Below are 22,300 nucleotides of genomic sequence, written 5' to 3' on the forward strand. Positions count from 1 at the left end.
ATCGAGACCACCTTATAATATTATATATGGATCGATTTGGTATAAAATGCTGTACAATTTTTGTCCTTACAAAAACTTACAAATTTTGCAAAGGTAATGAATAGGGGGGGGTTCAAAAATTTGATGTTTTTGAAAAAATTTAATATATTGTTTCAAAAAGCGTTAAATACTGTACAACTTTTGTAGGAAATATTTTTTCATATACCTTATATTTTAGGAAATATTCAATAAAAATGGAAAAGTAATTTTTTTTCAAGGGGCTGTTTCAACCCCTAAACTCAATATATGGCCGATAAAAAAAATACGTGTCGACTACTTTTTGATGCTCTACAACATATCCAAAGCGCATCAAAATCGGAGGGGGACAGTTCCGCAACTTCCTTGTGAGAGAAAAAAAATTAGTTGATCTAAAATTATAATTACTTTTGGCTCCCCCAAACATACTTTTTATGGTAAAATGGTAGCAAAATAACATGCATATGAGGTTATTATCACTAACATTATAGTAGAATTTAATTAAAAAGAATGATTCTCGCAACCATAATTTATAGTAATTATTTCTTTATGTGGTTATAGTTACAAGTACCAAACATTTTTTTCTCAGTGTAGGGCTGGATCTACCGCAAAGCGCGCCAACGATTCGAGGTTCAAATTTGATTTTCGCTTACTCATACATTTCTCTCCCTTCAGCCTCCCGTTAATCATCACCACAAGGTCAAGGTAATTAATTAAGCGAAGAATATTATTTTCTTCCGCGCGACATTTCCTCAGGTAAGCCAGTCTCGACGCTTCCGCTTCGAGACCCGACATATATAGAGATCCGCCCCTACTCTTTCCGCATAGACTTATAGAGTAGACTGCGCACCCCTACGGAACGGTTGATGACAAGATTGAAGAATGATTGATTGAAATACGCTAACAAGTAAACCGTCGCAAATATCCCTCACCGATTTGGATTGGTTTCGGATATGTTGCAGAACAGCATAATAGAATAATTAAATTATGTTTTTTTATATGTGCTATTTCGACGTTCAGAAGTTGAGACCACACCTCGAAAATAACAGAATTTTTATTTTTAGAAAATATTTTCTAAACTATGAAATATATAAATAAAATGATTAGAACAAAATTATGGTATTTGATGCTCTTTATCATGGTGTATTCAGATTTTCTAAAAATATCAAATTTTACAACTTACCCCCACCCCCATAATTTTTGCAACTCAAAAATTTTATAGAAACAAAACTTAAAAAGCAAAAAACCAAATTTACTTATATATAATATGATGTTTGGTCGATTTTATCATAAATTTGCAAAAATTATAATAAAGAATAGGGAGTAAATTATAAAACTTGATATTTAAAAAAAAATCTAAATATATCATTATAAAAAGCATCAAATACCGTTTAACTTTCCTCTAATAATTTTTTTATGTATGTTATAGTTTAGAAAATATTCCCCAAAAATGAAGAAATCTGTTATTTTCGAGTTTCAACCACCTAAACGTCGAGATAAGCATATATAAAAAAATATGACCCAATTATTTTTTGCTGTTCTATAACATATCTGAAACCTACTCAAATCGGGACACTTGCGACGATTAACTTGTAAGTTTTTCCCGCGACTTGCTCATTAGACGCGCATCACTCCGACGAAGATCGCGCTCGAATATTCGGTGCGCGACGCGCGATACGTGATGAAAGGAATATCCAAATGAATGAAATAGGTAGTAATAAAGAAAAATAACTCGAAAATACAAAACAGCGATCGTATCGACGAGCGAGAACGCTGTAATGCGAGAATCAAGCTGTTCGCTTGCGCAGCGAGCGGCCAGAATTCCCGAAAGAGATCTTGGACACCGGTCGATTCTCCGCTCGGCAGTTTCGAATAAAATACATGACCATGTTTGTATTTTCATCTCCCTCAACCACCTGGACATTCATCTCATCTCTATTCCTTTATCTTTCTCTCTCTCTTTCTCTCTCTTTCTCTCTCCCCCTCCCTCGTACGCGCACGATATATCCGAGCGATTTAATTTAATTTGTACTCAAAGCGACAACGCAAGTAAAGTTTGTACCGTTTGTATGCTTTAAATAAACTGTTGCGGAAGGAAGTCGACGAGTGGATTTCTCCTGGCAATGCGCATGTTAAATAACGACAATAGTACGATAAAACGGGACGACTGTCTCCCCGTGCCATGAATACGATCGTTAAACTTTAGCGGTTCGTGAAATCCTAGTTCGGCACTCCGGCTGATGAGCAGTCGGGACTGGAAGTTCGGCATCTCTCCGGCATCAATAGAAGCACCGCGGCCAACTCCGCCGCCGTCGTCGTATCCTAAGATCATTATTTGCACGGATATTCCTCAACTTGCGTAATCGTATTAGTCCCCCGTGTTCCAGTCCGGTTAGACGACTCTACAATGTACACCTGGCGTCTCGGGTCAAACCGTAACAAGCGTTCCGTCCCAGATCAATCAGAGTCTGTCAATTATTCCCGGGGAAATAGCTGCCGGGCGCCGATCAAGTAGTTCAAGTAAACGATATTTGATAACCCGACTGCTCGGTATTTATTCCGACGCGACGGTCCAGTTTGTGCTTTCCAGTACGAAACGATTGGAAATATTTACTCACGCTATTTTTTATCATCCATTTCGTTCTGTAACTATTAAAACATAACGTTAAATGTTAGTAATTAAAATATATAATCAAGTAATAAGTATATCATATAACTTGATGAGAGTTTTTTCCAGTAAATTCTCATTGACGTTTTCCTTTGCGTAAATACATTCTTTCGAGTTCAGCAAACGTTCCTGCTTTCTTTAAATTCTTATATTTGTATCGACAATAATATTAAACGCTCCACTGAAGGATCTTGCTAAAAGAACCATAGTATTATAATTAGATAAATCGCGCGCATACACACTTTATTTTTACAACGTGAATTTTTTGATAATTACTGATTAAATGATTTCAATATCTGCAAGCTTTACATTTTGTTTTTATCAAGTTATGAAATTTCCAAAGTTAGGAACATTATGTTAGACAATTACCTAATTGCAATTCCGCCACTTCAATACGCTCATAAACAAATAACAGCTTATGTACATAGCATCCAGTGACGGTTAATGAAATGGATTGTCGATTAGAGTGTCTCAATACTCGAGAATAGAAACAAAATCATCTTACAATGTATAGCATTGTAGATTAATGTTATCCCTACAGTTTCGTAATTTACAATACGTTGAAATTTCTACAATAATAGAAATAAATGGAGATATTTTAAATGAAAAATTAAAAGTTTCATTTTTTCCGTACTAAAAGATTAATCTGAACCATTGCGCGATAATCGTTCTTTATCACTTGTTGAAGAACTTGTAATCATGAAAAGCAACAACTTCCTGTTCTTTCCGGTTTCTATAAATTATCTGTGAAAAGAAGACTGCTCAAACGCCCAAGATTTGTCGAAAGTCGCGCACGTTATTAGGATTTTCAGGAGGGTCGGTGAAAGAAGCAAGCAGGTGAACGAGATTTGTGGTCACAGGGCAAGTGAAAAGGTGAGTGAGTCAATAAATATATAATTTATTAAATGCAATGATGAAATGGTGTAACAATAGAGAGGCGGGCGAAACGGCGACCGTGTTGGCCGCCGCGAGGGCGGACAAGAGATAATACGCCGCCCCCGCCCGGCGCCCCCGGATCGGAAATATAGATAAAATATTTTCGTTATTATTTACAATATTAGTCGAACGTTAGTCAATAAATAATAAACAGTGGCGCGCGCGTAATCCCTTTATTTAATATATATATAATTTAATCATATATATATTTATATATATATTTATATATATTTATAATATTACGCTTGCGATAATAAAAATATTACAAGAGATGGAGCCTTTACCGTTTATTCGTTTCCACTAAAATCTAGCGCGTACGTGCCGCATCTAACACGCAGCCCTTGTTCCAAAAACCGCCCCGGCGGCCGATTTCGATCCCCCTCGGGGATTGCCATCCCACCCTCGCCGTTCCGCGGCGATTACGTTGGCAAGGAGGATTGAGATCCTCATGGGGCCGGGCTGGATTCTGGAACGCGGAAACGTCGAGAGCGGATTGATGTCGAAATAGCCGTCGAAACCATCATCATCATCATTATCATCATCGTCATCATCATCATCATCATTATCATCATCATCATCATCATGAACGTTCTCTCTCTATTCGCGAGAGAATCACGCTCTCTTTCCCATCCGCGAAAAAACCGGCGACGGGACCGAACAACAAATGGCAAAAATCATCAGCGTATATTATTTACCGACACGCGTCCACGAAGCGGAGAAATGATCTTCGCGACGGCGACGGCGCGAAGAGCCGCCGCCGTCGTGCGTCCGATTATCACAACGAAAGTACGCGCGATATGCTTTGGACGTTATTATCATCGAGCGGAATTAAAAGGCGGTGTCTGTGTTCTATGTGTATGTCTGTGGAGGGGGGAGGGGGGTAAGAGTGTGAACGCCGCCACGCGAGACTAGTAGTAGCGTCGTGTGTAGCACGGACCAGGCAGGCAGCAAGCAGGTACGAAGTGATCGTCGCGACGAAGGAACAATGTGTGTATATGTGTATGCGTATGGATTTGTATGTGTGTGCATATGTGTTTGTTTTGGATTTCCGCGATCCCTGTACTGCTTGTCTCTGTGATTTCTCGTGATTGTGTCATTTCGCATCTTCGTGTCCTCTGTGTGACTCTGTTAGCATATGTGCATCTATGTAGCTTCCACCACGTGTCTATAGAACTGGTCTATATAATTGTCCATTATATGTAAACTACCCCCTGTGTATCCCCCGTCTTTGTAATTCTGTATCCCTCTGTGTTCCCGTGGCTTCGTGGCTTCTCTGAATTCGTGTGATTTCGTGTTCAATGCATCTGTCTGTCTCTCTGTGGTGTGTCTGTGTGTATTCGTGTATGTCGTCTCCGTGTCTGTACAAACGTGATAGGCACCGATCCGATCGTTTCGACCCTTTCGACATCGTGACGCGCGCGACGCGCCAGGCGTCGCGTGTCCGCGCGATCGCGCGCCCGCGAGTCGTGCACCCCAAGCGCGCGGACCGCGACAGAAGCTCCGGATGTGACCGTGCCGGCGAAGTTTTGCGCTTCCTCTGATTCTCCCTCCGCTCCTTCGTCTTCTCCCTCTTCTCTTTATTTTGTAAAAAATATACGGAAAGGTTTCTGCGAGATATATAGAGCCGGAACGACGTTCGAGCCGCGACGGAGGCGTTCCGCGCCGACGATCGCGTGGGCTTTCACGTTCGCGATTTATCTTTTTTTTCCTCCTCTCTCTCTCAAATCGCGATATTTCCGATTCGCACCGTCCCCTTGACTACACGCGGGGTACGATTCGCGAAACGCTTTTGGAGCGGAACGGCAACGAGGCGGAATAACCGGGCGGGCTCGCGACTACGAGAACCACGGGACACCTCGCGCGATCTTCCTCTCGCGCGCGCGTGTCTCGTGTGATTCTGGAGACTGGACAATTGGAAATATTTGAATCTCTATTTTTTTTTCTTCTTCTTAGCGCGAATTCTCAATCGTTCCCGGACTTAGGAGAGAAATTAGTTCTGTTCTTTTTTTCTTTTTTTTTCTGATTTTATCTCTTGCTTAATAGTCCGCTATTATATACCCTACTGATTCGTCTCTGCATCTAGAGAGTAGTTTGAAAAGTGGTATGACATAGTGTGTGTGTATATGTGTATATATATGTGTGGTGTCTGTATATGTGGTGTGAACGTGTAACGGAGTTTCTTTTTTATTTGCCATCTGTGTATGGGTGTGTGTGTGTGTGTGTCATCGAGATTATAATTGTATAATAAAGTTATAATTAATTATTTAATTAATTAAAGTGGCAGCAATTAGGCCATGCGGCTCCTATCATCTAGTCGTCTTTGACTTCTTGGCTTTCTTACGTAGATTTAAAAATCTTTTTTCTCCTTTTACTTATTAAACTTCTTTTATATTTTGAGAATAATTTGTATTAAATGACTTTTTAAAGTTTATGTATCCTCGAAGCGCCTACCCTAGCGATGTCTTTTTAAGTAAGATTTTTTTTTTCAGCAATCTGACTTCTCCCCCATTCTCCTTCCACCCCCCATTCTCTCCTTCTCTCTTTCTACCTTTCAGTCAGTTTCTATCTATCGCTCCCGCAAACTCTTCACCCTCTTTGTGCACAAACACACCTCGTCTAGCTTGTTGCCGCGTGTACGTGGTGGAATCGTGCGATTACATGAAACAACGGCGTGATTTCGCGTTTGCGCGGTGTCGGCCGGTTTCTGTCCGCCGTTCTGCGGGTGAAAAATATTTGTATCCGACTTTTTTGTCCTTCTGTAACCCCGGGAAAAGCGACAGCGTATCCCTCCCCGTCCGTCGCCGAGACCGCGCTCGCGCGCGCCGTGTGTCGTCAGAAATCTTTTTTTTTTTCTTTTACCTTTGTGTAAAATTCGAGACCAGATTGCCACGCACGATCGCGAGCATTTTACAAGCCCGACCGTTTGATGAAAGTTTACCCTCTCTCTCTTTCTCACCTCCACAATTCGAGATCTCGCTCTACTCGTCGTACTCGGTCGCATCGTCCCACACGTCTCTCGTTCTCGCTACGTTTATTAATCGCTAGCCCTCGTTTAATTAGATTCTTAAGTATGTAATAAGCAAAAATATGAATATAATAATAGTTTTGTGTATATAATAATTATTATTTACTCATTTTAAGTATTCGATAGGATCGTGATTATTTAATTAATTAACAATGATTAAAAGAGTGTAAGAATTTGTTTTACTCTCCTCCTTCTCCTCCTTCTCCTCTTTCTTTCTCTCTCTTTCACTCTCTCCTCTTAGTTCTCTTCACCTTTCACCCTTCCCGCGCGCGTCTTGCCTCATTTAATAACTAATAACTCTTTAAGCTTATAATGGCATTGAAAATGCTCGTTGGAATTGACTCGTGTGTACAATATATTGTAGTAATATCCCACCACCTCGCGCTCCGTTATTATACCTCACTTCCAAGTCTCTCTCTCTCTCTCTCTCTCCCTCTCTTACACAACCTGCTGTCTCTGCGAAAACTACTCCGGAGAGGTAAGATGGTCGATATAGACTGAATCTCCGTTTCTCCTGAAGAGATACGGCGATGCGACCTACGAATTCACCCTCGACGTCGCACTATCGCGCGATGACCGCGTATAATCCCCTCACCCCTCCGATAGCTCTCGCACGGCGTAATCTCAATTCGCCATTAGCTCGAATTTGTCTGTCTATCTACCTACCTATCTACTTGTCCGTCCGTCTGTCCGTCTTTCCGCCTCCCTAGGTCGGAGACTCAGTGTTTCCTCTTTCTCACAGTTCCTCACACTCTCTCTCTCTCTCTCTCTCTCTCTCTCTCTCTCTTTCTCTCACTCTCATTAGTTTCCCCTTGTCCCATTGCGCGGAAATACTTTCTTGGATCACCATTAATTTATCACAATAGACGTTTGTCCTCCCCCGATCAGAACTTGAACGCGGGACAACCGCGGCTTGCCGCCGCGCGCGCGCGCGCCGCATCGCGCGAGATCGCGCGCGTCCACAATCAACTACGCCCTTAATTAACCGCTAAATTACCTTTTTCTTCTTCTTCTTTTTTTTATTCTTTTACGCTAGAGAATCTTTAAAAAAATCCCCTATCGGAGAGAGAAACGGTAGGTAGTTTTTTGTAACAATGTGTAATCGACTAGTCTTACGTTCTAGAAGTAACTCTACGAAGTTGATTATACTGTGACTAGCACAGCCCGTGGATGAAGTTGCGCCCTTTGGACGAAGGGCTTGTTTCTTTTATTATTTCTCTCTGATTTTTTTTTTCTTTTTGTCGTTTATCCCCTCTTTTGTTTCCTCCCGTCGGGGGCTCTCGATATATACTCGTCCCTCCACCGTTCTTTCTCTTTTCTATTAGCTACCTCGTTCGCGCACAGCAACCGTCTTCCGCTACTCTCATTTCCTCGCCCTTCCCTCCACCTCTTTCTACTCTTCTCTCCGCTCGCTCTTACTCTGAGATCCTCCAAGATCGATGTGTAGTCCCTTTCTCGCCTTTTCCGGTTTTTGCTGGAGCGAAACGAATTCCCGCGCACGTTTTCGCTACGTTATGAACTTCCGTACGTTTCGTACTTAAAGACGTATGTACAAATAGATTCACGACGCTGCGTTATAAGTCAGTGCTCTCTGGCCTTTCTTTTCCTCTACTTTTTCTCCCCCTCCCTCTCTCTCTCTCTCATTCTTTCTCATTCTTTCCTCCTCCCGCGCTGAACAATAGGAGCGCGCGTCCAGCTTTCGCGCGAATTACTTAAATTTAATCCCTAACGCACGCCTCTTGTAAAAAAATATAAAAAATGGACGTGGACAATAATACCGATCGGAAATCAGAAGCTAATCTCGAGAATTACCAAGTCTAATCTCGCGTCCCGATTCGTGCCGAGCGCTCGGATCCTCGTCTTCTCTCGCACGTCCTTCCCATCCCGATCTGTTTATTACGAAACGTGAACCAGCGCCAGCTCTCTCGGAGTCTTCGATCTCACGTATTTCGCTCTCCGAATTCGCGCGTTCATCCCTTAAACTCAGCGCGAATCGACGTCAGCGAAACTACTGACTAACTCCGTGAAACTTCGGACACGTGAAGTACGCAACATGTCCGGTGAACGTTCAAGCTCGGATTCGCGCGTAAACTCGAGATAAGCAGCCTTCGTTCTTCCCGGAGACGAGAACGTTCCGTCGACGTGGACGTTCCTACAGTCTGGATCGACTGCGTCGAACTCGGCAGCGAAATACGACGAACGTGTTATCGTATAAGGAAGAATGGAAAGCTTATATCGGTTGTGTATCCTACGCAAGTGAGATTACGTGGTGTACGTGTACGTGTACGTGTAATCAATAAGTGCCACACTCGTCGGAGAAACAAATGTAGAACAAACACAGTTGTTGTACACGAATACACTCCCCTTGCATGGGAAAATGGGCAAAACTGTGTCTCGATGCGATCGGTAGAATGGCGATGACACGGGTCAACGAGATTCCTAGGTCAAAGAGAGCCTCGACTGATTGTCGTTGTTTCGAGGATTGGATTCGCAACGAAACACGCGTCGGGAACTTCGTCGATTTCGCTCATCGCGATATGGATGTAATCGCGAGCACGATTCGGAGCACGATTCGCACAAACGCACAATCAGTCTCGACGTTCTTTGTATGGAAAGGGAAAGCGAAAGTGAGGAAAGAAAAAAAAAAGAGAAAAATCGAACCTGTCGACCGGTGCCACCGTAGAAGAAATACGCCTAAACCTACGAAGAGCCCCGTGCCGAAGAAATAGTTCGGTTGTTAAGAGAGATCTTTCTACGGAACTGCGAAATTCGCCGGGCGACGAATCTACCCGCGAGCTATCCGAGCCTACCCCTACTTACCCTCTACCTAACCTATCTACCCTATCCTACGAAAGCGACAACTTGTTGTTTTGTGCGATTCAGCTCGATGCACACGAGGAGATGCGAGTGAAGTATCGCGAGCAACGACTCGTCGACTTCGATGCTGCGTCGCAAGTAGAGTCGTACGTATGTACCGAAGAATTATAGCGTATGTGCCGGGGGAAAGCGGATCCGCGCTTTTCGCGCAGCGACAAGTGTTACCTTACATCGTGTATGTATCGTAGAAAGCGGAAGGGTAAAACCGTGTATGTGTTTGTATGTATGTACGTGTACGTTTCGAGTGTTTGTGCGCGCGTATGTGTGTACTCTACAAGCGTGTCTCGAGTCGATCGACTTGGCGCCTCGCCGTTAATCTCCACCCGAGTAGCCCTGGAGCGCGCGTTGTCGTCGACCTGAGCCTACCTCTGACAGATACGCATTAGTATCCGTCCATTTATTCTTCTATGTTCGCTCACGTCGATCGCTCGCATCAACTGGGTACGGAAACGCGCGAATACTAATAAGGTACAAGCGGAACAAACGAGCGATCGAAGATGAAATCCGCGTTGTGCTACGAGTTGTGTCAGCTCAGTGCAGGTTTGTCGTGTGCAGGTGTGCGTGTGTGTGTGTGTGAAAGTGTGTTTGTAAGGGACAAAAGGTCGAAACTATGATAAGAGACTTGAAAAGGTAGGTCAACAACCGGGTACGCAAATCAGAGACGCGGAGAACGAAGCGTGTGATCCGTGTCGTACGTCTGGTACCCTTTCCCGTAGTAGTTGTTGCTGCTGCCGCTGCTGCCGCTGCTGCTGTCGCCAACGACCTGACCGAGGTGTCGCGGAGGTCAGGTCATACTCTCCCTCCTTTGGGTAGAGCGACGGCTTCCCGGGTTTCGGAGCGCGTCCGTGCGCTTCTCCTGCTGCTCGTCTCGCGACCACTTCGCGGCTATTGTCGTCCTCTATTTTACTAGCGAACCGTCGTCGTCGCTCCGCGTGCCGTTGGACTGGCAGTCGACTACTAGGTGACCTCCGGGTTGGCGGCTACTAGGCTGGCCCCTGGGCTAGATGAGGGCGAGCTTTGGGGGACAGCAGCCACCCGCGAAGTGACCGCTGGCTGCCTCCCGTTCCCGCTTGCGACGGCCTTGGCGTTCTGCAGTCTGATTCAAGAAACGTACGCATTATACGATAACGCGCAGACGGCGCATCATATTCGCGCGCTCGAGTGTCTAGATGTATGCGTGCACGTGTATATATGTATGTGCGTATGTAAGTGTATATGTGTGTGTGTGTGTTTGTGTGTATGCGTGCGCGCGCGCACACGTAACGGCAACACCGAATGATCAGGCAGGTAGTATGAAATAATACCGGCGAGACCATATGAGACAGAGTAGTTGAAACGCATCTAAGCGTTCCCTGGTGATCCACACATTGCGCCAACCCGTCCACGGACAGCTCGTGCTAATTACGTCGAATTACGTGCTCCTAGCTGAACACTGAAATTCTCTGAAGTCTGAATTTGAAAAGAATCTCAAACAAGTCTATTCTTTAGACGACAACAATAGATCTTTCAGGGTGCCATCTCGCTCCGCGGAAGACAAGCACTTTCCGCACTGATATGTTCAGAACGTTAAAAAAAAAAATGTCAAACCTGACATACTTTCGCGAATCCCAGGTGTGTCGGAAATTAAATTGAAGCACACGACTAAGGAAAACACACTTGACAGTTAAGAAGAATATATTCTTTTACCTTGTTTCTTAAGTTTGAATTAGTCGTGATTCTTCCCGCGAGAATACTTGGACACTTCGAACGATTCGGAACCCCATGGTAAGTACATACGAGTGCAGCAGCCGCGGTTAGGAGTGGAAACCGAGCGCTGGTGCAGCAATTGGCCGCGTCGCGCGTATGCAAATGCTCTTTCTCACTAGACGTATCCGTGCGCGGGTTGCCGGCAAAGTGATCATCAAGGAATTCGGTGGATTCTACGTAGATTAAGCGACACGGGTAACACGGGTATCGTTGTACAAGAGACACTGAATATACCGACGACGAGACATTCAGAACAGTAAACACGAAGCACCGTCAGACTGCGTGCGGCCGAGGCACGTTACACAACACACGATCCCGGGATATAACGTGTAGACATATGTAACTCGTTAATTCGTGCGCCGTGAAACAGAGAGTGCGTCGGGGGACACGTAACACGGCGGAAGCGACGGAGCGAATTCCCTCCGGCGGAAGAGGCAGGAACGATAAACGAGCACTTGTTTCGCCGAAACAATCGCCCTACTACTGTTACGGTCATTACTTACCGGTCGTGAATCGTCCCACGACAAGCTGCATTAGTACACACAGAAGAGGGAGACTTTAGAACTTTTACATGTCGTTTCTTTTCGTACGTATAAGCCTTTCGTGTGCTAAACGAGTATGTCTCATCTACGTAACTAATTGTGCGTGCACATCGTTGCAACAGGAAATGCAGCACGTACACGCGCGCCCGGGATACTAACTTGATCTTGGACTGCCGCATGAATTGCTGGATCTTCCGCGCTGCCTGATGGGCTGCCTGCTGATGGACCGCCTGCTGTCTGGTGCCGGCCGAGCCTGGCCGCGCACGGTAGTTCCGATAGTTGTTCTGGATCACCAGAGCGGCCTTCGTGGCTTGCCTGCAACGAGAGATGGCAGCGGCGTGAAGGACGCCCGAGGAAAATCTAATGTGAAGAGAGTACTATGTGAAAGGAGAATTCATACCTTGGCAGAGAAGTAAAAGACAGAGAGGCAGAAGCCAGTCAGAACATGTGTGACAGGCACCGTTTTCTTTATTTATGTTTTTTTCTTCACATTTTTTTCTTGACAGAAAAGTAGAAGAACCACTACTTCTGATTGGCTTCTGCCTTTCTGCTTTTCTGCCAAGATGTAAATTCTCCTTAAATTTTTCACGGGAAATTCTCGTTGTTTGTGTATGCAAAGTATCCATGTTTTAAAAGGACCATTTCGCGATTTTGTATTCACTGTCCCCCTCAAGATAAATACTAAAAATAAAACAATATAAAAATAAGCACATGAGCAACATATCCCTGGCATCATATAGACCCGGCCTCCCCTATTTCTCGCAATAACACTGTTTATAAGTCATGATAGACAGCAACGTAACTTTTAAGACGCTATTCTCCCGTCGAAAAATTCTCACGTGCGTACGCAAGACGCGGATTAGTCCAGCTCGTTAGACATTCGCAAGCTGGAGCCGCAAAATAGAATAATTGCCGTTGTGCAAAAAGTTTGCAGCGAGCGCAGTTTCGGGACGCACGCGACAACGCTATAAAATTGAAAGCATTCCCGTCGAAGAGATATTACGTTTCGACCTTCGCTCTTCACCCGATGACAGCTGAAATTGGCGGCGCGCCCGCGATCCCTCGGTTCGCTCCTCGCTCGCGATTCGCGTTTCCGCGGAGATTTCGCGATGATAACGTACGTTATATATATATATATATACATATATGCATAGAGCGCTGATTGTAACTAATTTTGGAGGCATTACACCGGGAAGTTGGAATCGCGGCGTGTATGGCTCGGCGATGGGAACGAAGAACCAAGCAGTCAAGCAAACGAGCCCACCGCCGCGGGGCGTCTCCGTCTTCCCGGCGAAAGTCGTATTAATTTAATGCCAACTTAATTCTGTATTCAGGCCACCGTGGTAGAGGCGAGCGAGTTCGCGAAGTTTCCGAATTATTTACGATGCCAATTAAAAGTTCGCCCCGAGAGGTACACGGGTCGAACTTTGGTAGCATCAGTCTAATTCAGTCAGGTCGTTAAGTCGGCCCACAATGGTACGTCTTGTTCCCCGTTATTAATTGTCGCTTATTAAGACGACCAGCTCCTCTCCGTGCAGCGGCGGGATATCGATGGAAATTTAACTTTCTGAGTTCGAAGCAATTTGGCGATGTCTCCGCGATGCGAGATAATGATCTGTCATACTTAACAACCTTGAGCTTACTACCCCGTAGGACACGTGCCCGTACAAAGACCCGGAAACGGGACCCGTATCTACTTCGCACGCATCGCGCCAAGTACACTGAGAAAAAAGAAAGGGTTGAATCTAACTGAAATTATTTCTGGCCCTAACTATATTTTTTGGTTGCTCTAACACGAAAATTGTAGTATCGTATTGTAGTATGTATATGAGGTTCGTAATCACTAACACTATAGTAGAATTTAATTATGTTATGGTTATAATTATGATGTTATAATTAATTAAAATTATGATGATTAGATTAACTGTATAGCTTGTTAGTTCCCCAAATGATATGTCCGGAAAATCCTTGTACTAAAATATAAAATTTTTTTTTATTTACTTGAATTATTGTATTTTCTTAACTCACAGCAAATACAAATTAAATATATTTCGTATTCCATTTTTCAGAGCGCTCTTTAGAGAGAATAGCGATAAAGAAAAAAGAAATTTAAGGTCCATATTAATAGTTATTACTTGAAACTTGTCCCACGTGAAATACTCAGATGTGAATTTAGAGTTACATTTAAGTTTCTTCTTTGAATTACATATATACGTAACATAACATTTCCAATCGCGATTCAGCCGAAATATTTGCATCTAACTATAAATTCAAATCCGAATATCTCACTTGAGGCAGGTTTCAAGCAAAGACTATTAAAATGGGCCTAAATATGCTTATTAAAAAAAGACCTCCGCCCTGGGAGGAATCGCGCAGTCATTTTAAAAATCACCACTAAGAGGTTAAATACAGTTAGACATTAGATACAATTAAAATTAATAAATACAATGACGTAATATAACAACAAAGTAAAAATGAGCACAAGAGCGACCGAAGGGATTGCGGCAAACCGACAGAGGAAGTATTACCTCGCAAACGAGAAGACGAGAATTACCTGTGATAAGCGTATTGCTTGTGACGGCGGTAGTACTGTTGTATAAGAACAGCGGCGTGCCTCTCGGCCTCCTCCTGCCTCTGACGACCCTTGTAGCTCCGGTACGCCTTCTGGATCATCCGAGCGGCATGATAAAGCTCTCGCTGTTCACGGTCAGACAACGTCAGCCTGCTGAGGTCCGCCTCGTTGCCGTCGCCGTTACCCGCGCCAGTCGCCGTGATCGCGCCTGAGATCCCGGTGCCGATCATGCCGTTGAGCTTGCGCTCGCCGCAGCCGTTCGCCGGGTAATACTGGCCGCTGTGGCCGTTGCCGCCGTCCAGCTGCAGCTGCAGCTGCAGAAACTCGCAGAAGTCGGCGGTGGTGGGCGGCGGGGACGGCGAGTCCGGGGTCAGGCAGCTGCTCGACGGACTCGAGGGACTGGCCTCGGCGTCGGCGTCCGAAACCGACGCAGCTCCCCCGCTGCAGTCGCGGTACGAGTCGAACAATTCTCCGGAGTCGAGGGGCTATAAGCAAGTCGATTAGCATGTAAATTGAGTTTTCGTGAGCGGCGGACTTAGAAACTTCGGCGCTCTCGTTTGTCGAGGAGGGAGAGAAAGACGTAGAGGAGCGACGAACCGCTCACAAAGTTTTGCTCCTAATTATTCGGGTATGCCGGAATCTGGATTTGAAGCGGGTCCCTACAATACCTCGGGATCGTCGCGCTCAAGAACTGTATTATGCGCGACGGAAGTTTCTACATTCGTGCGATTAATCGGCATTACCACTGGCTCGCGTGGCCCGACATTATACACCGCTCTTACTCACCATTTGCTCCATTAGGGCGTCTTCCAAGGGTGACAGAGGCGCCGTCGGAGGCGGTGGCGAGCTGGAAGACGGAGAATCACCTTCCGCCCTCTTGATCCTCTCCGGTAGCGCCGCTATAATCTGCTCCGCCAACGTCAGCACCCTCGCGTCTTCCTCCCCTGTAAAAAGGCAATCACTACCCTAGTGAAACTCGAAAGACTCGTGGAGCAGGGCCGCCGAAGTCACACATCGAGATCACAACACCGAGGTTTTATAAAAGCCGTGAACACGTCTACGAGGCAGTCGAGATGACTCAGTGTCGAGAGAAAGTGAAGTAGCTTCGACAGCAACTCTCGAGCGCGCGCTCGTCCGCCTATGCACCGCCGAGATCGCCTACAACTCGCGAATCGACACACTCGGACTAAAGGTACGATCGATGATGAATGCGCGCTGTCACCCTACTTGAGTTGGCGGAGGTCGTCTCGTCATGCTGTGAGATCTGTCAGCCGTATGGGCATCGGCTGGACAGATCATGAACTGTTCCGTTCAAGCGAGAATTCGCTTGGACCATGAGTCGCACTACAGAGCGGAGGCATTTAAAAAAACCAATCGCGCACACAGAGAGATCAAAGAGATCGTCGCCACTCGAGAACGCCGCCGAGACAGCCCACGATAGTAGGTACCGATGTTGGGTGGCTAGGAATGTTTAGATTTTACACAGCAATATTCATCCAACACCAGCACGCGATTACGAAGGCCAAGCAACATCAATACTGTTCAAGCTGCAAGAGTCCAGAGGAGAGTTAGAGAGAAGGCAGCGGAGCCGTTGAGCGAGTCCGATCGTCATGTATGCACACAGAAAGAGAGATAGAGAGAAAGAGAACATTATTGTATTGCGTGTAATTGGTGTATTTGTATGTGTGTGTATATGTGCAAAAACTGTATATCAGTATGCGTGCGTATGTGTGCGTATACATATGTGTGTGTGTGTGTGTAAATGTTCATGTGGTTCTGCGAACGAGGAACGCAGCTTCATCTAGGAGCTCTACGGAATTCGCAGCTCACGTGATTACGTGGTTATCGTCTAGGCCGGTATCCGGCCTATATCGGTAGTGTGTCACAGACAGAACAGACAGATTTACACGGATAGTTCACAGACAGTCAGGCAGACAGACAGATAAATAGAAGAGGAAACGAGGATGGTACGGACCTACGGTCTCCTGAGGGGTCGGAGCGCTCTCCATTCCCTGTTCGCTGAGGCCTAACGACGACTCATCCTCTTGCAACAACTCCATGTTGTCCAGCAGCGGCGAGCCACCTGTGTTTTTCGATAAACCCCACTTAAATGCTATTGCCCGATGCGTTTGTCGCTCTCGCATGACTTACGGCCTTTTTTGTGATTCTATGCTCTTTTTAGACACACAAGTGACGGGGGAGAGTATGTGTGGCGCTGGGAGGAATAATAATTGGCAAGAGGAACGACGAATATATCTAGTATTATAATATAGCTGTATGTAAATGTGAATATTGTGTGTGTATATATATACGTGTGTACGTGTGCATGTCTGCGTGTGTCTATATGGGGAAGAGAGAGAGCAGTATAATAACAAACGAGACTAACACAACGCCAGATCGAGGCCGCTGTCTTGAGAGGGTCTCCTAGGACTAGGGCTGGCGGGTCGCAAGAAAAGCCTCTCATCTTGTCTGCGAGCCTCGAGCTGATTGAGTTCCTCGGCGATCGCCGTGTGACCGTTCTCCGCGGCCAGCTCGGTCGCCGTTCTGTTCTGACAGTCCCTCACGCGAAGCGCCATCGCGTTCCATCTGCGAAGGCAACAGCACGATGACGAGTGCCGGTTAGAAGTAGTCGCTTTAACGACGGATACTATTTCGCCAAAAACAATCGCGAGATTGATCGAGAGCGCTCGGGGGATGGGTGAACGCTCGTGGGCTCTCCCCGTGAGCTGACCTGTAAAGAATCCTGGCGGTGTCGGCGTGTCCCGCCGCGCAAGCCCAAGCGAGCGGCGTGAGGCCGGCGCTATCTTGCCTAAGAGCATCGACCTCGGCGTCCAAAACGCTACTAGGATTTTCCGCTCTCCAGTGAAGAAGTGCGCAGGCTAACCTGGAGTATCCCAATCCGGCTGCCAGGTGCAAGAGAGTAGGCCCGCCGGATTGAAGAGGTTCCGCTCCAGCTCGCCAAGGACGGACAACAGCATCCTGGAATGTTCACCGAGCGCAACTGTCAGTCGTGAGCTTATAGTGAATTGCAATAGCCGCATCGCGGGTATCCCGTTTCCAAAGTCGATCTTGGAGTGGGACGATCGCGGTACCTGGCAATAAGCAACCAGTCGCTCTTCCAGATGAGCCGCGGGAGACGGCGGACCTGGCCCTTGCAGACGCGCCTCGACATCCGCAAGACGGTCCAGCAGGGCCTTCTCTGGGCTGGGTTCGCTCGTCGGCGCTCTACGGTATTCGAAGGCAACGCTATCGGACACGACGAAACCGTCGCAAGCCACTTGAAGGGACGCTATCCCCGGTGCGTGCGCAGGACATCGGCAACGCAGCACACCCGGCTGCACGAGGCACGCTTCGACTGGTTCCGCGTCGAAAAGTACCGAATACGATTGGGAACCGCTACCACCGGTCCATGGACCGGCGACTAATACCTGCAACACCACGGAGCCAGAATTGTAGTCGAGGACAATCCTCAGCAACGCTGCGAGTATCATCTCACGCCGTGTCCGATAATTCAGTCGCTCAAGTATGAAGATTTCATATCACTTGGATTCAATTTGGAATCTGACACGGCCTATTCAAGCATCAATTAAATACTGCAGTTCTTTCTCTATACTAAGAAGTATTATTAAACAAACTGGACCAATCAACAGACAATAAGAGCCGGATTGCAGTTCTTATTTGCATATATTTAATCAATCTTGCAAAATTTGTAATATCGGATTCGCGGCAGTGTTATTAATTTCAAGTGCATCTACTCACTTTTACACCGCCTTCGGTGTAACTCCACTCGGGACTATATTCTGCAATATGGACGGTTGTACCAGGATGACATCCGACTTCGTTCTCGGGACCACCCCGCTCCTCGTGTTTCGTCTGATCGGCCTCGAAGTCGTGCAGCTCCGGCAGGTCACCAAACACGTCAAACGCGTCCAGGTTGACCAGCACGTCGTCCGACGAGTCGATAAAGTCCATCGGATTGATCATGCTGTTGTCCGCTGGCGAGGGCGACGGCGACGGCGGCACCATATTGGCCGAGAGTGTCCTCTGGATGTCCTCCTGGCTGAGATCCAGCGTTTCCGCGAAATCAGTGACCTCGGAGCCGGAACCGCCAATCGGCAGAGGCTGCACGGCCGACCTCTCCATGTTCTCCTGCGCGTCGATCTCCTGCTGTGTCTGCTGTTCCCTGTCGACGCTTGTCTGCGGCACGATTTGTTGCTCCGCAACCTGTTGCATATCCACCTGCTGACTCTGCTGTTGCTGCTGCTGCTGCTGCTGCTGCTGTTGGTGTTGCTGCGGTTGCGGCGGCTGCTGCGGCGACTGTTGCTGTGGTTGCTGCTGCTGCTGCTGCGGCTGCTGTTGCTGCTGCTGTTGCTGCTGCTGCTGTTGATGCTGTTGATGATGATATGGTTGACTGTTGAGTATCAGAAGACCACCTCCGCCTTGAATTTGTTGTAAACTTAAAACTAGAGGAGCCGGCTGTTGACTCTGAGTGGAATGGGAATGTCTTGAGTACACGCGGGGAGCGGGAGCGGCTGTCGTCGACGGTTGCTGACCTCCCGTTGTCGAAGAGACCTGTTCGAGAAAAGATAAATGCATATAACGCAGAAATTCGTTGAATTGCGTATCATTTCATTAGCTCCGAACATGAGTTACTTTACGAACACGAAATCAGAATAACATGACGCATACTGCTTAGTATTCAGTTTACTATTTATAAAAGAAATATGACTAGAAATCCGACGAACTTTTGCAAGCTCCAAATGAAAATAAATTTCGTTTATCCATATAATATAAAATTCATAATTTTATTCCACACAAACAAAAATGTGTTACAGAATCTTCGTTATCATTTATACGCAATATAAAATATATTTTTTTAAAGGCCTCGTTATAAAAAAGAAAAAAGATTACTCGCTAACTAATCGAGGAATTAATCGAGGAGATAACATCTAATGACATGAAAATTAATAAAATACTCTGCTGTTGGAATTTATTTCTTTGTGTTCATCTTAAACAAAATTATGAGAAATTCCCGGTAATAAAAGATTTCGAAGTTATCGTAACGGACATATCCACGAGGTCTAAAATATTGCGTATAAATAACATTTTGGTACGAACTACGGTTTGAACCTGATTGTCGGGCGTGAGTCTCCTAGGTGCGAGCTGAGTGTTGCTGGTAGAGGAGGTGGAGGATGCCCTCTGCCTGTCGAGCAATTGAGAGACTATCATGTCGACGGGATGGCTCGAATGCTGCGTGAGATGAGGATTGTTCGGGTCGTCATCCCCGCCGAGGAACATGGGCCTTAATTGCGACGCCAATTCGTCCCGCGTCCACTCCTTCTTGTCTGGCGGCAATGCGAGACATGGCGGCAGGGCAGCCAGCTTCGCATCGCCGTCCGGATAAGGAACGTTCAGATAGTGGACAAGGACAACGTCCGGGTTCTGCAGTAGCCAGTAACACCGGCGATGAAACGTCGGCAGGATCGCCGAGTGCACATAACAGCCATAGATGCACTCGACTCCCTGAACCTGCGGTCGAATACCAGGTATTGTTATTATTTCTTTATTATTATAGAATCATTATTACGTTTTATTATGCCATAAATTATTAATATCATCATAAATTATTATATTACATCAATATATTGTCAAGCGACAATTTTTCTAATTTGGTGCAATATGGATCACGAAAATTCTCAACTCGAAGATACAATAAGCAAAAAATACATGAAACTTTATTAATGGGATATGAAGTTTATTTACAAAAATTCTGTTTGTGTGTCTCACAGAAATAGACTTTATTCCGCAGAAATGAACTCTAAATCCCAGAAATAAATTTTGAAGAATCTTTCTTTTTAGCATAAAGGATTCTGATATCTTCCCAAACTGATAATTATTTTGTATACTTTTCAGCATTAGAGGCTTGAAATTACCTTCAATTTCATGTGATCCTCCCGTGTAGTCTTTCCATCTTTTCTCTTCTTCCAGCAGTAACCGTCCCGCCGGTAACGTACCTTCTTTCTCGAGTACAGTAACATCGAACCACTTCGTGGTCGCACTTTAACCTCCCGACTCTGCCATTCGGCGTGCCTCTGAAAACTGATCAGGATCGCGGCGATTTCCTGCGAATCAAAGAAAGAAGAAAGATAAGAGTGAATCGCTCGCGATCGAGAGGAGCAAGAGTGATCTTCGTGTGAACGTGTTCAAAATGCAAAAAGATTTTATGGAGGGCGAAAGATTTCGCGATCTTTATTAATTCAGCGCGCGCTCGTCGTAATCAACAGATCGTGAGGGCGAATCGATTAATCATCCTTACGCTCGCGAGATCCCGGACGGAGTATCTCCGTCCTGGAGAGGTTCTCTCGACCTTTCAGCTGGAAGATCAAGTGGGTACACTTAACATAATGAATAATTCAACGGAGGCACATACGCGTCGGCGTATGAAAAATGGAGAGACTGTCTTCGGGTCGTCGGATATCTCAGCCCGCGTGGCGTGTAGACCGCCATAAGACATGCGAAATACACACACGTCCGCTCCAACATACGCTCGCATTCATGCGCCGCTAACAATAACACAGCGCCGTTATTACGGCTCATTATTGATTTTCGCCGCGTGAGGAACCGCTTTCTCCCAGCGCGATTTTCAGCGAACGGTACAACGCCGCGGCATTAAACGGCGGAGCAAGTGACGGCGGCTCTTTATGTTAAAAAAATGCAATTACCACGAGGGCTTTCGATGTCGCGTATCACGATATCCCGTCTGCGATACCCTCCCTCTGCCGCACCCTCATCCGGCGTGCCAACAATACGGCACGCAACAATCGGCACTTAACCGGCCCGCACGATGCGCATAATCAGTAAATAAAAATGCAAAATTCGCTTCTAGAAATATCCCCTATGTACGACATGCGATGCTTATCGGCAGAATTCAGGCTACTCCTGAGGACATAAAAGAAGAAAGCAGCTTCCACGCGCGCGCACGAGTGCGCACTCACGCGGGTGAGAAAAAAATGTAACACCCGCGACGCGACGGCAGGGGGTGGCCGAGGGTGGCGACACGCGACCTAACGTGCAATGATAGAAGTTGATGCACGCGGCCGATCCGCTATTCCTCGATCCGGGGAGATTCGATAACGAGCTGCGACGACTACGACGACAAGCGCGGCTTTTAGCCACAATTGAACGCGGAGCGATTAGTGAAATTCCGAAGGAACGCGAGCGAGTAATCGGGCGGCGAACGCGGCCGCGCAATTATTCTCGCTATGTAAAACAGTAATTAGCACGATAACGGAGGGGAAAGGGGACTAAATCGCGTCGCTGCAGTTTACAGCTTACTACTCGCAAGCTCGCAACGTGGCGGTCGCCATGTTCTCTCTGACGCGCGTTAGCGCGCGCCCCCTAATTGCTGAAAATGAGACTATCGCATGGGCGCAATTAAATCAAATTAAAAGCGACACTCGGGAAATGTCGTGTGTCATGGCGCAACGGCCGTGGCCGTTTGTTAAACATTACTATTATCGACGAAAAAGAGAGAACGGGAGTATAGAGTAGAGAAAGAGAGAGAGAGAGAGAGAGAGAGAGAGAGAGAGAGAGAGAGAGCATAATAAACGCAATTCCCACGATATTCTAATCAAGCTGGGTTTGCCCTCCACCGTCGAAAATCTACATGAAACGTCCGCGAAGCGTACGCCACCTCGACGAACCTAAATATAATAACGTAATAAAGCGCTTCGCCTAAAAATTCTCTTCCGATTCAATTTTGCTGATTTGGCAGAGTGCCCCGCGCACATCTACGAGAAAATTATGGAACACTACTAAATATGCATATCAGCCGGAATATGTATCGCGCGCGCTCTCTTTCTCTCCCTCCCTCCCACCCTCCCTCTCTCTCTCTCTCTCTCTCTCTCTCTCTCTCTCTC

General features: G+C 46.2%; 1 protein-coding gene across 9 annotated transcripts in view; it reads right to left on the reverse strand.

The window, feature by feature from the left end:
• Window positions 1-3,565: 3,565 nt before the first annotated feature.
• LOC116846802 (calmodulin-binding transcription activator 2) overlaps window positions 3,566-22,300 on the reverse strand; it is an 80,098-nt gene continuing 61,363 nt past the window's right edge. For 6 of the 9 annotated variants that reach the window (XM_032821103.1, XM_032821100.1, XM_032821102.1 and 3 more), the window contains 11 exons: window positions 20,315-20,503; window positions 19,500-19,910; window positions 18,141-18,953; window positions 17,474-17,809; window positions 17,113-17,360; window positions 16,768-16,967; window positions 16,357-16,464; window positions 15,168-15,325; window positions 14,364-14,866; window positions 11,969-12,124; window positions 3,566-10,617 (listed from right to left, as the gene is read on the reverse strand). In XM_032821103.1, coding sequence (XP_032676994.1) covers window positions 10,479-10,617; window positions 11,969-12,124; window positions 14,364-14,866; window positions 15,168-15,325; window positions 16,357-16,464; window positions 16,768-16,967; window positions 17,113-17,360; window positions 17,474-17,809; window positions 18,141-18,953; window positions 19,500-19,910; window positions 20,315-20,503 — 3,261 coding nt within the window. In that variant the 3' untranslated portion in view covers window positions 3,566-10,478. Of the gene's footprint in view, window positions 10,618-11,770; window positions 11,796-11,968; window positions 12,125-14,363; window positions 14,867-15,167; window positions 15,326-16,356; window positions 16,465-16,767; window positions 16,968-17,112; window positions 17,361-17,473; window positions 17,810-18,140; window positions 18,954-19,499; window positions 19,911-20,314; window positions 20,504-22,300 lie in introns of all 9 variants that reach the window. The other 3 variants (XM_032821098.1, XM_032821097.1, XM_032821099.1) reach the window with 3 other exon arrangements.

The sequence above is a fragment of the Odontomachus brunneus genome, unplaced genomic scaffold (assembly GCF_010583005.1).
Source record: "Odontomachus brunneus isolate Ranch 3 - 2012 unplaced genomic scaffold, Obru_v1 Obru_scaffold_069, whole genome shotgun sequence".
Taxonomy (NCBI): Eukaryota; Metazoa; Arthropoda; class Insecta; order Hymenoptera; family Formicidae; genus Odontomachus; species Odontomachus brunneus.